This window comes from Clinocottus analis, unplaced genomic scaffold (assembly GCF_023055335.1).
Source record: "Clinocottus analis isolate CAN_PGR_092001 unplaced genomic scaffold, fCliAna1.0.p SCAF_25, whole genome shotgun sequence".
Taxonomy (NCBI): domain Eukaryota; kingdom Metazoa; phylum Chordata; class Actinopteri; order Perciformes; family Cottidae; genus Clinocottus; species Clinocottus analis.
Genome location: NW_027175987.1, coordinates 5,597,403 through 5,610,728, shown reverse-complemented (window position 1 = coordinate 5,610,728; position 13,326 = coordinate 5,597,403). Strand labels below are relative to the sequence as shown.

Below are 13,326 nucleotides of genomic sequence, written 5' to 3'. Positions count from 1 at the left end.
TTATAGACAAACAAATTATGTACACAAATACACTTAATGCTATAGAGGAACAATAGAACAACCTTTACTTCAGGCATTTTGTCAAAGCCAGGCTGAAATCAATTAAGAGATGTTTTGGATGACAAAAGTTGCCCACTGGGTGTAGGCAACTTTGATCCAGCATGTTGTGTGGTTTAATAAGAAAACACCTTTGATTGGATCAAGTTAAAAGTACGGTACCCACTGAAAGTCGTGCTCTACATGTCAACTTCAACAATTGTTATAGATTTGCTGAAAAAAAACTGACTCACAGTAGTTCTGGTTTGGTCATTCAAAACGCCCATCTTACTCACCTCAGTTGTGAATGCGTTTTGCCGAAACCTTGGAGAACATTTTATTTTTACAGAGCCCATGAGTAATGTTTTAACATTTTATAATCAAGTTCCCACCACTGCTGATATAATATGTGTGCACTTGCAGGATAGAAGGGAGACAGTCCCAATGGACAAATGAGAAGCTTAGCTTTACTGCATTCTGTATGGCTTCACCTGACAAATAAATTACATCCAGCACTGCATAACATTGTATAGCACCAGTGTTTGCCGCCATAGCGAATTGCCGAAAGCACTAAATTCAGTTATTTGTAAAGCCCTTACAAAAAGGTTTAGTAAACTTCAACAGCATCCTGAACTTCAGTCGATAACAATATGAAATAGTTTTTCTTTCCAGTTCAAGCTTCAGTTTCATGTTAAGGAGAGGGAACTTAATTGGCATTTTATATTGCACTTCACAGAAACAGTAACTTTGCTCTTTTGAGGATTTTGCAGTGAATGGTTGGATCTCGAAGTCTGCGTCAGACGTGTGAGGTCATGTTGTCAGCATCCTCCTTCCTGATCCGTGTTCTCTTGAGGTGGAACAGCTGTCAGCTGATCAGTACAATGTCGTCACTTTCTGGAACCCTGCAACATGATCCAAAAAGAAGTGTGAGACACTAAATGTCTCATCAATGCCATTAATAAGGGGTTTCAAGCAAATATCCCAATAGTTTGTCATAAATTGCACATCAGTGATCATTGACCTATATAGTAAAACATTGTAAGTCCTGTTTCTTTAAGATTTCTTTGTATCTAATGTGCCTAAAAATGTCACTGGGGTTAGACTACGTGTTGAAACCATTGTTGAGATAATCTCCTCCACAGATCATAGTTGAATGCTATGATTCAAGAAAAAAAAACAAAAAAAAACAAAACAGGTTTGTCCATTACCCACAGAGAAAACTAAGATCCAGGAGGAGGTTTGACTTTCTGGTGCTTGTACCCAGTCTGAGAACAAATCCAACAAAACGAGCACACTGAAAACAAGTCTTGTCAACATTTCAAGAGAAAACAGAAAAATGTTCCCGTTTTATCAAATCTGTAAACTATTAGACTTTTTCATGATCTGCCAAGAGCTGCACATTTTACCGCTGAGTTTGCAGACTGAGTCTCATTTCACAAACTGCTGCAGTCATTTTGAGGATGTGACTTTATTTCACAGAGCATGGATGATGTTTTCAATCCACAGAAATTAATTAAGAGTAGCGCAAACATTGCCAGTCCAAGCAACATTTTTTTCTCAATAGTTTTAGATAGATTAGTTTAAAAAGCACCTAAAATCCTGCTGCCCTTTTTATCGGGACTTGCTCATTATAGTTCGTAAATACATTTACGTATCTATTTACAGCACATTTCTAGAGCCGACAGACGACAACACTGAGCTTGAGCTTCATCATCTGGTCCTTGCCCTAAAGTGGGCAGCTGCGGGCCTATCCAAAAACCTCACAAATGATTTTGCAAGTGACACCGAGCCTGCACAGTGCAGGTTGCAAAATTAAATGGAAAGCAGATAAGAAAATACACCAAAGACCAGCAGAGCAGCAGATGCCTGGACGAGGGAAGGGGGGGGGGGGGGATCCCTAATCCGGGTGTACGGGGATATTCCAGCCTCTTCAATTAACCGGCCAAGTCCAACTACCATCCTAACCCAGGGAGCTCTTTACTAAGTTGTAAAGTGATAACTATGAATACAAGGACTGGTCTGAGAAAGTTGCTGTGAGTAATTAATGCAACACCAAGATCCATAAGTAAAGTCATGTCAAGGGGCGAGATACCCAACTTCTGCACAATCGACCCTGTGGCGGCACTGGCCTCCTGATCAGCGTGGAAGCGCCAGTCTTGTAACATGATGAGTTCAAAGAGTTAATGGGCACCCTTACTGCGATGAGAAGGTTCTCAGGTCACAACAGAGATTAATGCCCTTTCTGCTCGCTGTGGATGTTTTGCATGCCTCATCGCCACTACATTTAAAGTCTTATACAAAAGACAAATTGAACAACATGGTGCTTAATTTACACAGGGTAGGAAAGCACATTGCCAAGTTGGCGACAACTCAGTGTGGTTTATTTTCTGAAACCAGTGTAGCATTAAAGCATGGTGGAATTAAAGGGCTAGCTAGCCAACTAGTGGCCTAAAGCTTTGTCCGAGTCTTTCCTTCAATTATTTTAAGCTTATACAACTTACACATTCCCTTAAACTAGACAACAAAAAACTAAATTATTATTGTCCGAGTCTAAAGCTTTGTTTATACTCGCACAAGACACCGTGGCTTGGCCTCCGTTGACAGGCCTATCTACCTTACTCCAGAGGTACAAGCCGCAGTTGTGTCCACTCTCTTCCCGGCAAGCTGAGACGCTTGAGCCACAATGTCAAACTCGATATACTGGTTCCAAATAAGTTTTAAACCCAAAAGAAGTGCAACTCCTTGCTTTTCAAACAAGATAACTCACCGCAGTAGAAGATAACAGTATAGGAAGAGGCTAATTGCATGCAGATGAAATTTCATCCAGTAAGACATTACCAGTTAGCTCAGAACGCTAATCTAATTTGTCAGTAGAGAGAGAAAGACGCTCATAAAACGAGATGTGGTCAGTTCAGAGGCCGCAAATGATCGCATTAACAAAAGAAAGTATGTAACTTGACAAGAGTTCTCCTAATGACGAGTCAACCCACTCTGTGCAGTTGATCGTAAAACTGACAGAAAATGCACATTAATCTGTCAATCTAGCATTACGTCTGCACTATTACACAATGGCTCTGTAACTGAAACTTCCTTTAGCACTTAGACAATCCGAGCAGGAAAGCCGGACGGCTCGGTGACAGAAAGTGGAGCATGCAGGAAAGATAGTATAGTACGACTGTTAATGGCTGGTAAAATAATAATGACGCCTTGAGAGGAAAGTAGTTACCATTTCTTACAGTGTACCAGTTATTGGAGTGATTTTCATTTTGACCACAGTCATAAAAAAGGGACTCATGCTTTTTAAGTAGAAAGATGGCGTTGGCTACAGAAACCAAAACATGTTGTCTGTTTAAAAGTTAAACCTTTCCGATATCCAAAACAGGGAATCGAGTAATCTATTAAAATGTGGAAAAACATTTAGAAAATCTATAAGAATGAAGAACCAAAAGCCAAAGTAAGACACCAGCGTAGTACCGCTTTTGGTCGTCATTGTAACCATTCAGCTTGGTCGAAACAGAGTTAAAGAGGAAGCGACAACTTTTCAACAAGCACCAGTTGAGCGTAAATTCTACACCGCAGCTTCAAAATGGACATTGTGAAATAAAAACGCGACAATGCAACTCAATATTCAGACATATTAGCCCTCTGTTTACGAAAGGAGTATCTGAAATGATGAAGACACAGTGTGACATCCTTTTACAAAATACAACCGCACACACGCCCAAACACCAAAGAGTTGTTGAACTGTACATTGCAGTTAAACTTGCCCCACACATCATGATCACATCAAATAAGTCCTTCAAACTAACCGGCATGTTTTAACAAAACCAGCTCTTCAGTTATCCTACGAGCATGTTGAGCGTGGCCTGTTTATCTGGGCAACGCAGCAAGCAGAGAGAGATGACTGAGGGGTGAACGGGAGTGGAAGAGGGTGGAGTGTGGGGGGGGTTTCTTCCCAGTGCAAAGCCTCAGTTTCTCTGTAATCAGCCCATCATTGGGTGTGTCTGCATAGCTCCCACCACTAATTTCATTGCTCACAGACCACGTAAAACTGAGCCAAACCACAGCGTGGGGGGAAACTCTAGTCTGCTGCCTGCTGATGATAGAGATTGGCTCATAGAAAAGGAATGAGCAGAAAACAGGGATGTATAGACAAATATGATGTCTTGCTGTAGCAACACATTGTAAGCAAACTACTAAGATTTTTTTTTGTACGTGTAAGGTTTTGAAAGTAAGCAATTTACTTAAAAGCTACTATAAGGAACTTTAAACTGTTTGTGAAACAGTCTCAATTTAATACTTTATAGGACCGACACAAGCAAATGAGTCCATCAGTAAGACAACTGGTCTCCGGTTTTGTTACTCTACATTTTTGACTAGCAGCAGCAAAATAGAATAATGAAAAGCATGGTTGAAATTAAAAGTTCCTGCATCAGCATATAAAGAAAGGAACTAAAGTTGACCATTACAATAAAAGAATGCCAACCTCGCGGTTTGATTGGCTTTAGTGAAAAAGAAAACCACGACATTGCTCATGTTTCTGTGATGCTAAGTCATATTTGTACAGAAGCCACTTCCAGGTGTAAATGTATGTGGAGCAGGGTGTGAGAATACAGATTAAATATCATTAAAGCTACATAACACAAACACCATCATACCGTTGGCAGCAGCATAACACATCAGAGTATCTCATGTGCACGTCTGTCTGACTGCTTTCCTCTGCAGCAGGAAAATCTTTTTGCTCTTTGAGGAACTTGCGCAGGTCTGTTAGCGGGAAGCCGTCTCTTTGATACCTCTGTTGGTGAAAACGCATTAAAAAAAATGCAAACAATTAAAACAACACCTTCCAAACTGCATAGAAGCACTGATCAGAGTTGAACATTTTAGCACCTAGTACTTCTTTACCTATACATTCATCACATGGGAAACTTTATACATTTGTCATGCAAATAATCAAATCCACTAATGTTGTGAGCAAAGTAAACACGTAACTCATGGATTTCCTGAACTCCCTTTCACATCATGGGAAGATTTACAATTTGAATCCATAAAATGCCACAGTTTTCACCTCACTAGAACTAAACCTAAAGCAGAAGTACCTTGATGGTCTCATAGGAGTCGGTGATGAGGGCAATGAAGAGCGACAGCACCATGTAGATGAACAGGGAGATGAAGGAGTAGAGGTAGGCCCGGCTGAAGAGCCACACCAACGTGTTTTTGTCCTTCAGCTGTGCAAAGGTGAGGAACATGTCGTCGCCGTTCAAGAGGGAGAACAGGCACTCCGCTACACGGCTGAGGCCCTCAAACTAGGGAGACGGTAGATGGGACATTGGAGTGGAGCAAAGTTGTTTACGTTAACAAAAGGCAGTGAATCAAGATAAAGCGGAGGAATTTTGATACGCGCATGTTTTGACCGTCGTTATAACACGTCTGTTTTTAATCAAAAATCTTGAGGTGTAAAAGACCAACAGAAGCGTGACGCTCGATAGAGGTGGACCGACAAGCAAAGAGACAGATGGCTAAAAAAAAAAAAGGAAAAAGGAGAGCAAAGTTCCATCCAGAATGTGACGGCATCTAAATACAACATCCGGATCCCACTGCGACCATATGGATTCCAGCACTTTGAGATGTGTGCGATGTCAAGTACAACAACAGACTCTGATTATTCCTTAAGTAAATACCATGAGATCCTGGACGAGCTGACAGCACATGACGGGGGACTCCCCTGGTCGCCGCAGTGTAAATATTGTGATTAAGTCTCCGTTGACGGAAACTTTGGACAAACAAGGAACTGAAACCCGTTTAATACGACTCACCTAATAACCTTCCTCATCAGTTGAATATTAAAGCATGACTGCTTTTACAAACTAAGAGCTTTTAAAGCATTATAAGATTTGATCCTTAAGTAAACTGACCTGACAAACGCACTTAAAGTCAACAAGTTATTTACAGTAGTTTTATCAACACGTTTTTTTGGCAAGTAAGACATTACGTAGCTCGGGGTGGCCGATTTCAGTCTATCTAACATCTGTCTCTTGTACTTGTTTAGACGCCCACTGCTGCTCTGACTTCCGTAAATAATTTATCTTAATGGGCTAGGACAGCTAAACACACATATTTTCCCTGATGGCACTTGCTGTCTAAGGATATCCCAGTTAAGGTGATAGTCTGAGTTAAAGCCATTTGTCTCCCCTTTCCAAAATGCCCCCTTATGACAGTTAACATATTTGCATACAAAACATTTGATTCTTACCTTCTTTAAAAGTGCATAAAACTTGCTTCACTTCAAGCAGTTAAAACACCAGAATGTTTTGTGGTAGTAAACTGGGAACGTCGGTATTTCCATCTTAAAACCCCTTGAGTTCTACAGAGGACTGCTATTGCATGTCATCCCCTTTACTATCACATTTACACTATCCCATACAAAAAAAAGGAAATAAATAAATACTTTTAAATGTGTTGTTTTCCAATTAGAGACAAGGTTGTGAGTATTGTGTCTATGTGTGAGGAAACTAAAGTGTCCCATCTAAGGAAAGAACACTGGTCTGATTGAAGCTGGGGGTTTCATGGACATGGCATATACTGACATCTAGTGGTTGTATATTCTGTGTGTCAAAGTTGTTTTTTTTGGTGTTTTTTTTTTTTTTTTTAAAAAGGACCAATGATGTGAAGTTGTTTGTCCACAAAAGAAAGCTATTTTTGCAGTTTCCTAAATTTGAAATAGAAATTCAAAAGCTCATTAACCACGGGAGCAAGTTTAATAAGTTGCTGTTATGGACTATATATTAAAAAAAATAAAAAAATCACCTGTATCATTTCTTAATTACATATATTAAGGATAAACACAATATTTATGATTTTTGAACACAGTACACAAATAATATTTTCTGGTATGAATACCAGAGGGATTATATCTGCACATTTAAAAATGTGTACATAGCTTGCATTCAATCAAATATGCAGAATTTGCATCGATCATTCAATCCGTTTTCACCTGACCTCAGCAGTTCTGCAGGAAGGGACGAAGCCACTGAAAAGTGCCTCAATAGTTCCTCTAATGTCCCACAACTCTGACAGCAGTAACCAGATGTTTACACCAGCAACTGCCACACAAACTCACTTCTCTAATATCTGTCCCTCAGGCGTCCATATCATCTGCTTTCAAACCAGTTAAGACGGTTACCTTCTCATGGTATGGACCCAGTACAATCCATCCACAGAAGGTGTAGCCGAGGTAGATCATTCCGGCACAGCAGCAAAAACGCAGGACCTTTGGGAAGGCTGCTTTCATGGTTAAAATCAATACCTAGACACAAACAGGACGTATAGAAACAAAGTATTGTGAAGCCACAACCAAATCATTAAAGAATGTGTGAGGACATTTGATTCAGGATGGAAATAAAGCAAAACGAGAGAGAGAAAAAAACAAAAAACATTCATGGACTCACATTGTATTTCTGGAAGTATCCCAGGTACCTGATCACGCTGACCCACACCATTAAAGTAGAGGTTCCCAGAAAGATACTGCACACATCATAACTGGTCAAGCTCTATAAGAGAAGGGGAAACAAATACATAATCACAAGCCTGGCTTGGAAATCAGGCCTCAGTGAATCCCTGTCAAATTTGTGTATATCTAGTTGTGAATGTGGCATACCCTGGACCCGACTAAGATAAAAGAGTCAGGAAGCGTTGAAGTTAAATTAAAAGCGGCATGATTACAAATAAGATTTTATTGCAACAGGCACATTGTTTGTGGTAAACCATGACATGAAATGTGTGGATTATTTTATGTGAAACTACAACAGAGGAACATCCTATCAATTGTTAACTAACATGTGACAATGTGTCATTTGTCTTTTATCTTCTAGGGTTATAAACACAAACACAGCCAAGGACATTTTGGAAACTTTTTGTCTATAAGCCAAGTAAATCTAAGCCTTCCTTTACTACAGATACATTTAGTCAATTTACTTTATTCCCCTCGTCCACCAGATTTCCTGTAGGTGTAAACATCTGTTAAAGTACCAACCCAATGAGATTGTTCATTGTACATTTTTCTCACAAGGAGTATTTATTTCTCCGTTAGTCGACAAATTAGGGACTTTTAAAATTCCTAAAAATGTCAAAGACTGAAGAGATGCCAAACAGCAAACATGTCGACTGGTTAAAGTAGGAGAAGAACAGGTTGGATTAGTGACATTAATGCGTGCATTTCCAAATCAAAGCCACAAGCTATCCTCAACAACAGGAGACTAACTTCGCTTTGTTGTGAAACAAAAGTTCTGTTGAGCTTGGGGTAAACACTCAACATGGTGGCTATAACAAGGTCAGTCAGGTTCAAAATAAACAAGTCTTTACAGCGACTACATTACATTTTTTCATTCCAAAGTTCAGCAGACATTCCTACAAATGTACTTAATTGCTTCATTAATCGGAGACATACAATTAAATGATGATAACAGGCAGTTTGTTCCATGTTCATAGTCAGTCACTCTCTCTCTCTCACACACACACACACACACACACACACACACACACACACACACACACACACACACACACACACACACACACACACACACACACACACACACACACACACACACACACACACACACACACACAAAATTCAGTTTACCTTTGCTTGTATTTCCATCTTCAGTATTGATCCAATAATAGCCAAAAGATCGCTGACAATTACCAGCAGATACCAGCCATTCAGAAACTCATTCTGGTCATCCTCACACACTTTACGATTGTAGTTCTCATGGAAGAATCTGGATAATCTCTGAAAATCCAGATGAAAATTCAGTCCCTTAAAAAAATAAGAAGGTATCGCCCTGTTTCTCTATGTTTTTGTATCTGCAGATTATACAAGAAGTCATCCACATATGATATATATGGTATTTTAGATTTTGGAATAAAAGTAAATTATAGTTCTTGTAACATTTGGCTGAAGAAAAGGAAAGTGATGGGGGCTGATCAATGTAATTCCCTGTATGATTTGATGCAGAGGTAGTGGAGACTGAGCAGCTGACCTGAAGTAGCCGGACTGCCAGTACGATGGAGCGGGTGCACAGCACAGCCGATGTGAGGCAAACGACAATGACAAAGCCGTCAAACACCAGCAGATAGTGCGTGTTTTTCTGAGCTGAAACAGAAACAAAGTGTTTATCTTTTACACAACTCCCTCACACTCGCATTACTGATAACCAGTTGGCAGCAACATGCTTCACTAACAGCAAACTGAAAAAGGAATTCATGTTTTTTTGGGTCGTATACTTTTGTTTGTACGTTACCTTGAAAAATATGAAGTCATTAAGGAATTATGGACATCACGATGAGTTTGGAAATCATACCTTTTTAGACCAGTGTCTTTAATTTAAAATTCACGCAAAGGATCATGAATCAAAGTTGGTTAAGCGACTGTCACCAAACAGTCAGGTCTCAAGGGCTCATTGAGGTCAATCGGTTTGGAACCAGATCATTTCTGCTTGCGGCTTTACATTATTTCATTATGTTAGTACAACTACACCTTACCTGTCCCAGATATTTTCCAGTCTTGACATGCACAGCTCTGAGCATCTATGTCCAGGAATAATTTTACCTTTCCACTGTGACACTGGTTGTCAAATGTTATCTAGGAGGACAAGGCCGAAGGAAAAAAAGAATTGTTGATTAGACAATGTCTTTTCAGTCGAAGACTGTGTGGGCAATACGTTTCAACAACAGTACTATACATATTTTTGGATCGCTTTTTTGGTTTTGTTTTCTTTCCCCATCTGGAATTTAACATGTTTAGAATTGTTTTCTTGAAGTTGTCCACACTACACCTCTCAATGATTGAAAGTATCAAATTGTTAACTTGGTTTCCACCTGCTCATGCACACATCAATCCATGAGGACAAAAAAACACGGCAGAACCATACCGTAGTGTAGAACGAGTAGCAGTCAGGTAACTCCCGTAAGCGCACCGTCTGTAAGTTGATGCCTCTCAGCTGGAAGGTTATTTTCATGTCAACAAGTCTGAAAGCAAAATGAAGGATTTTAATGAACGGCAGAGAAAAGTAAATGATGCTCGTGAGCCGCAGTCACCTACTGTACATTGATGGCAGCATGTTTACCGGTAAAAGTCCAGGTCAAAAAAGGACGCGTTCTCGGTTTTCCATTGGCTTGCAGTCTTTGGATCATGCGACATACAAACTGAGGGAGAGGAGATGAACAGGGTGAAAAGATAAGCACCAGGTCGGAACGTTTCTATTGCCCCAAAGGCCAAAAGTATGTTGTCTCTAATAACTTTGATGATTTTGTAATTTTCAGCCACAAATTTTCAGCCACAACAAGGATTTTCAAAATGTAGCGTAATTATTGTATGCATTTTGTATCTGAAATTACATTTTTGGGCTGTTTTATACATGCAATCAATTCCTTCAAGAATCTATTAACATATATTGGGCAAATACAGACAACTTAATGGATCAGGCAGCAATGGTTTGATCAATTGAATTATATGTTCATATACTTTCTAAATTATGACATTTTAAGTTTTGACCAGTGTTGCTGCATTAAAGTTGTTTACCGTTGACTTGTAAATCCTGTTAATTTAAGATGTATCTTTACCAAGTTACTTTGCTCCCCATTTATCATTTAAAAGACAATGACAATTCGGTAATTTTATATCTATGCATCAGTTTGGGGTTACATTTTGTTTTACAAAGTTAAAATGTTTAATTAAGTCAAGCATTATGTTGCCTTGCACATAAAATAGCTTATTAATTAAAAACACAGGTATCGGATAGTGGCTGAATCCAGGTACTTCTACCGTTTCAGGACTGAAAAAAAACATCTGATTGGTGCGTCCCTAAAATTACAGGTTAATTCTGAAGCAAGGATAAACATTGACAACAAAACCACAATAACGTTTGTAAACGTCTCACCCGTCTCCAGCTGGGCATCTATATCATACGCATCGTTTGAGGGCTCCATGATGCCTCTCTTGTAATATTCTTTACAGACGATGAGAGGCAGCACATTTCCGTGTTCATCCTCTCCGTAACTGAGGGGACCCACAGAGAGTCGGCCCAACTGGCTGTACTATAAATGTCAAAAGCCTCAGGTAAATCAAACTGTAACTTGGTACATCATGTTCGATCGATGCTGCAAAGTCCCGAAAAAATATTAAGTACAACGAAGCAGTTCAAAATGATTAATGGACAAATGTTCACTCGTTTAAAATCACATTAATTTCTAGTGAGTGAGAGTATACATGCCTGATCCAGGACATAAAACAGACTGTCATAGACGCTTTGTTGGGTGTAGACAGCAACACTGTAGTCATCCTCATCTACACCGCTGTAGTCCTTCAGGAAAAGGTTTTTGAGCGCCATCATGTTCTCCTCCTTGTAGGACACCACCAGCTGGTTGTTGAGGCCGAACAGGATAAGCTACCGAGGAAAGAGAGCATTTAAGTCAAATGTTGATGCTTAGTGATGTCAACCAACTAAATGTAATCCTGTTCAGCATTTATACTTTTAAGAAGATCAGTAAGATTTTTTGGAATACGTTTTAAAAGGTTTTTACTTGTATTTCAGGATATAAAGATGGACGGAATTATGTTCCCTTATCTGAACATATCCAATCTACAACACAGATTTAGACTTTGCCTTCGCATAAAACAATACATTGTGAAGCTAGTGACCTTTGAAAGAAGGAGCAGTTTGACTACAAGAAAAACATTTAGGAAATTGTTTTGTTGGGTATTTTTTCTGTTTGTTTCCTTTGTTGTTTTTTTGCTCCTAAAAAATGCTTTCAACAGCGGAAAAAAGGTAACAAAGAACTACAAATTCTGTATTTTTAATTTAAAATTCTGCAAGAAAAGCAAGATTCAGATGAATGGGTGAGGTCCACATACTTTATCATCTTCCATTTGAAAAGAAAGACGATCAGATTATGTAGGATCCTGTGTGTTTAAATCTGCCCACAAAAATATCAACATATGACATCTTACATAATACAGATTTTACTGCACTACACACCTTGGAAAGAGTGCAGTTACAAGAAGCCTTTTATGGGTGGATCTTCATCCCTAATCTTCATTAATCCCGGTCTAAATACCTGTGTTGTGATCATGACGATTTTCAGAATCTGCACGACAAGTTTCCAGGGTAGGTGTCTTCGGGCCCGGTACTTCTCACACGGGCTCATGAAGTAGTACTTCAGGTCATCTCTCAGATTCTCCTCTTTGATAACATCTTGAGTCAGCACAGAGCTGAAAAAAGAGAGAAATCAGAACCAAATGTAATATCTTCCTACAGCTGGGAGACACCTAAATAATAAAAAAAATAGTGCAAGGACAGGATACAGCATTCAGGGTTTGGAAGAAGAAGAAAAAACAGAAGTGAAAGTGCAGTTATGGTTATTATAATTTACTTGAGCAATAGCAGTTCACAGGAAGGACTCAATGTACCACGTACACTGCCTGCATTCATGGAGCTGCCTGGGTTTATGTCCAAGGTTAGTTCAGAGAGTGCACCTTTAATATTTACCCCAACAGTTTGTCAGCCACCAGCTCTCCCTGACAGAGAGCAAACCTCCTCCTACTCCTTTTACAGTTGTTAAAAAAAATAACCAGGAGTTTGTGTCTACATTTTACAGTCATTTTCAGCTGAATGTGTTGTTTTAGAAACCTGTCTGGTCCAGTCAGGAAGAACTAAAAAAAAAAGTAGAACAATATCAAGGTTATGCAAATTAGTTTGTTAATTTCGGCAACTCGATCCAGTGTTTCAGTTTCAGAAACCTCTTTTTTAAACTCTAACACTTCACATGCCCCAAAACTAAGCTTGAACGCCATGTCACTTCAAGATAATAACTTACCTATTTGAATTGCTCCGGTCCAGATAGCGAACCAGTAATTCCATGATTGCGTCCCCACGTGGAGCCACCACTTTGAAGGGAAGGTATGGTCAAAAGACAAGCGGACAAGTCTCTTCAGCTGAGTTATCTGTGGCAACACGCACCTTCCAGTCAGCCAATCAGGAAATGAGTTTCAGCCGACGCAAAGGTCTCCAAACTACGGCGCAGGGAGCCACCAGCGGTCACCGAGGAGGTCGCAATGCGTCGACGGCAAAACAATATGCTAAGATGCTTTTTCGACACCTTTCCGATTATTATTGAGATAGATGAGAATGACTCTACCCCACAAATATATTTATTAAAAAATGTCGATGCTGCACAAGTCTTAATTTCAGGTCTTTTTGTCTTTCAGACTCAAAACTTCACACACACGCA

The 13,326-nt window shown here is 39.5% G+C and overlaps 1 protein-coding gene across 1 annotated transcript; it reads right to left on the bottom strand.

Moving 5' to 3' along the window:
• Positions 1-103: 103 nt before the first annotated feature.
• On the bottom strand, positions 104-12,984 carry mcoln2 (mucolipin TRP cation channel 2). Its single transcript, XM_068591761.1, has 14 exons — positions 12,913-12,984; positions 12,154-12,307; positions 11,310-11,483; positions 10,977-11,133; positions 10,164-10,242; positions 9,969-10,065; positions 9,580-9,679; positions 9,078-9,190; positions 8,678-8,827; positions 7,485-7,586; positions 7,220-7,342; positions 5,136-5,342; positions 4,695-4,831; positions 104-938 (listed from the first exon to the last, which is right to left on the bottom strand). Exons 1-14 carry the CDS (start codon positions 12,954-12,956, stop codon positions 902-904), a joined length of 1,674 nt encoding a protein of 557 aa, XP_068447862.1. The 5' UTR covers positions 12,957-12,984; the 3' UTR covers positions 104-901.
• Positions 12,985-13,326: the final 342 nt, after the last annotated feature.